The following is a 2,719-nucleotide window of genomic DNA, read 5'->3' on the forward strand; positions in this document are numbered from 1 at the left end:
GCCCCTCGCCCCCCTGGAAGAGGCGGCGGCGGCGCCCCCGGGCCGCTTTGGGGCCCCTCGCCCCCCTGGAAGAGGCGGCGGCGGCGCCCCCGGGCTGCTTTGGGGCCCCTCGCCCCCCTGGAAGGGGCGGCGGCGGCGCCCCCGGGCCGGATCAGGGTCCCTCCTCACCCCCACCCCTCCTGCGCTGTCCCCGCAGGCCGCGCTGGCGCACCGGGACCAGGTGGCCCTGTACGTGGCCCTGGACGACGTGGCCGAGGACGACCCCGAGCTGGCGGACGCCGTGTGCGAGAACGCCAAGCGCTACAGCCGCCTCTTCGCCGACGCCGTGCACGAGCTGCTGCCCCAGTACAAGGAGCGCGAGGTGTGGGAGGCGCCTGACAGCCGTGGGGGGGGGGGACAGCAGCGAGGACACCCTGCTGTCCCCTCCTGACACCCCCCCCCGTCCCTGCTGTGCCCMCAGGTGACACGCAAGGACGTGCTGGACGTCTACATCGAGCACCGGCTGCTGCTGGAGCAGCGGGGCCGCGACGCCGGCGAGACGCGCAGCCCCCAGAACCAGTATCCGCCGGAGCTGCTGCGACGCTTGTGAGCGCCGGGCGGGGGGGCTGGGGACGCGGCCGCCGCCTCCGCGTCCCCTTCTAGCCGCCGCCTCGTCCTTCAGCGTCGTCGCGAAGCCCCGTCCCTGCACCCCGTCTTTGGCTCGCGTCTGCCCTGTGTTTCCTCTCTAACATTTATTTGCGTTTTTGTTTTAATTCCGTGTTTCCAGCTTTCTCTCATCTCCTGTTCCCATTTGTTTCCTTTTCTGATCTTTGTGGGCAGATTTCCCTCCCCTTAAACCTCTGTTTCGTCATTTGTGCCTCCTTCTAGCCCCCTGCCCCCTCTCTGCCTTGTTCGCGTCCCCTTCCTGTCCCCGCACCCCGCTCTAACCCGTGTCCCTGTCCCTCCCGCCCCAGCGAGCTCTACTTCAAGGCCCCGTCGACGGCCAAGGCCCGGGTGGTCCGCGACGTCAAGGCCGACTGCATCGGGAAGCTGGTGACCGTCCGYGGCATCGTCACCCGCGTCACCGAGGTCAAACCCATGATGGTCGTGGCCACTTACAGCTGYGACCAGTGCGGAGCCGAGACCTACCAGCCCGTAAGCGCCGTGGGGACGAGGGCGGCGAGCGGGGAGGGGCGTCCGCTGAGCCCCGCCGCCCTCCGCAGATCCAGTCGCCCACTTTCATGCCGCTCATCATGTGCCCGAGCCGGGAGTGCCAGACGAACCGCTCCGGGGGCCGCCTCTACCTCCAGAGCCGCGGCTCCAAGTTCATCAAGTTCCAGGAGCTGAAGATGCAGGAACACGTGAGTACGAGGCGGCGGGAGGCTACGGCGCTGTCGGGAGCCCCTTAAACCTGGGTCACGGAGCCACTGAGCCCAGAGGGAATTCGGGGTTTTGCCCACAGCCGCGGGTTGGGGTTTGGCGCCCGGCTGCGGGCGGAGGATCCCGTCCTTTCTATGCCTTGTCCCCGTTCCTCTTTGACACATCCCCATCGGGGAGACGACGGCATCAACACAACCTGCTTTCCCTGCCTTGCCTCGGCCTCACTTTTGCGACCCCCGGCTCCGGCCCCACAGCGCTGCGTTCCTGTGCTGGAGAGCCCCAAACTGGTCCCAGACTCCAGCTGGGCTTTTCTCAGCGTAGGGTAGAGGGGGATAATCCTCCCCCTGGTGCTGTCAGCGCGCTCAGCACGGGGCTGGTGGTGTAACACGCGGGCTTGAGGGCGCCGGGACGCCTGTGTCGTTTTTATCCCGGTCCGTACTGGCAACGCCCGCGTCTGAGGGCAGCGGTGGGTTCCTGGGCCTGGGGCGGGGACCCCCACGCTCACCCGCCGCCCTCCGCAGACCGACCAGGTGCCCGTGGGGCACCTCCCGCGCTCCATCAGCGTGGCCGTGCACGGCGAAAACACCCGCCTGGCCCAGCCCGGCGACCACGTCAGCGTCACCGGCGTCTTCCTGCCCCTGCTGAAGACCGGCTTCCGCCAGATCGCCCAGGTGAGCCCCACGGCCGCCGCGGGCAGGGGGCTGCGGCCCGCCTGCCCCGAGCCCACCGTCCCCCCCCCTGTCCCCAGGGGCTGCTCTCCGAGACCTACCTGGAGGCCCACCGCATCGTGAAGATGAACAAGAGCGAGGAGGACGAGTCGGGGGCCGGGGAGCTGACCGAGGAGGAGCTCCGGCAGATCACGGGTGAGATTCGGGCGTCGCTGAGCCGTCGGTGACCCGAGTCGCGTCCCGCCAGCTTGGAAAAGCCCGGAGCTGCCCCACGGCGAGGCAGCCGGCCGCCCTCACGGCCTCCCTCGCTGCGTTTGCAGAGGAAGACTTCTACGACAAGCTGGCTTCCTCCATCGCCCCCGAGATCTACGGCCACGAGGACGTGAAGAAGGCGCTGCTGCTGCTGCTGGTGGGCGGCGTGGACCGCAGCCCCCACGGCATGAAGATCCGAGGTGAGGCCGCCGCCGACAGGGCGTCCCCGTGGGGAGAACGTGGCTCCGAGGGCGCGCGGGAAGGTTTTGGGGCGTGGGATGGGGCCGAGGAGGGAATCGCCAGCCGCGACCGAAGGATTCGGGGCGGCTCCCTCCCCGATGGCAGAGGGGGGTGGCTTCTGCCCCGAGGATTCACCGTTTCCCCCTTTCCCCCCCCGCAGGTAACATCAATATTTGCCTCATGGGGGACCCTGGCGTGGC

The 2,719-nt window shown here is 69.1% G+C and overlaps 1 protein-coding gene across 1 annotated transcript; it reads left to right on the top strand.

The window, feature by feature from the left end:
* Positions 1-124: 124 nt before the first annotated feature.
* Positions 125-2,715, top strand: MCM7 (minichromosome maintenance complex component 7; the record flags this gene model as incomplete). The annotated part of the gene is made up of 8 exons (XM_085298351.1): positions 125-361; positions 461-585; positions 954-1,134; positions 1,203-1,340; positions 1,881-2,030; positions 2,108-2,222; positions 2,348-2,479; positions 2,680-2,715. Coding segments are annotated over 8 exons (1,114 nt in total), but the record flags the coding sequence as incomplete, so codon positions are not given.
* Positions 2,716-2,719: the final 4 nt, after the last annotated feature.

Source organism: Rhea americana, unplaced genomic scaffold (genome assembly GCF_003343005.1).
Source record: "Rhea americana isolate MKP2758 unplaced genomic scaffold, rheAme1 scaffold_1383, whole genome shotgun sequence".
In the NCBI taxonomy this organism is placed as follows: domain Eukaryota; kingdom Metazoa; phylum Chordata; class Aves; order Rheiformes; family Rheidae; genus Rhea; species Rhea americana.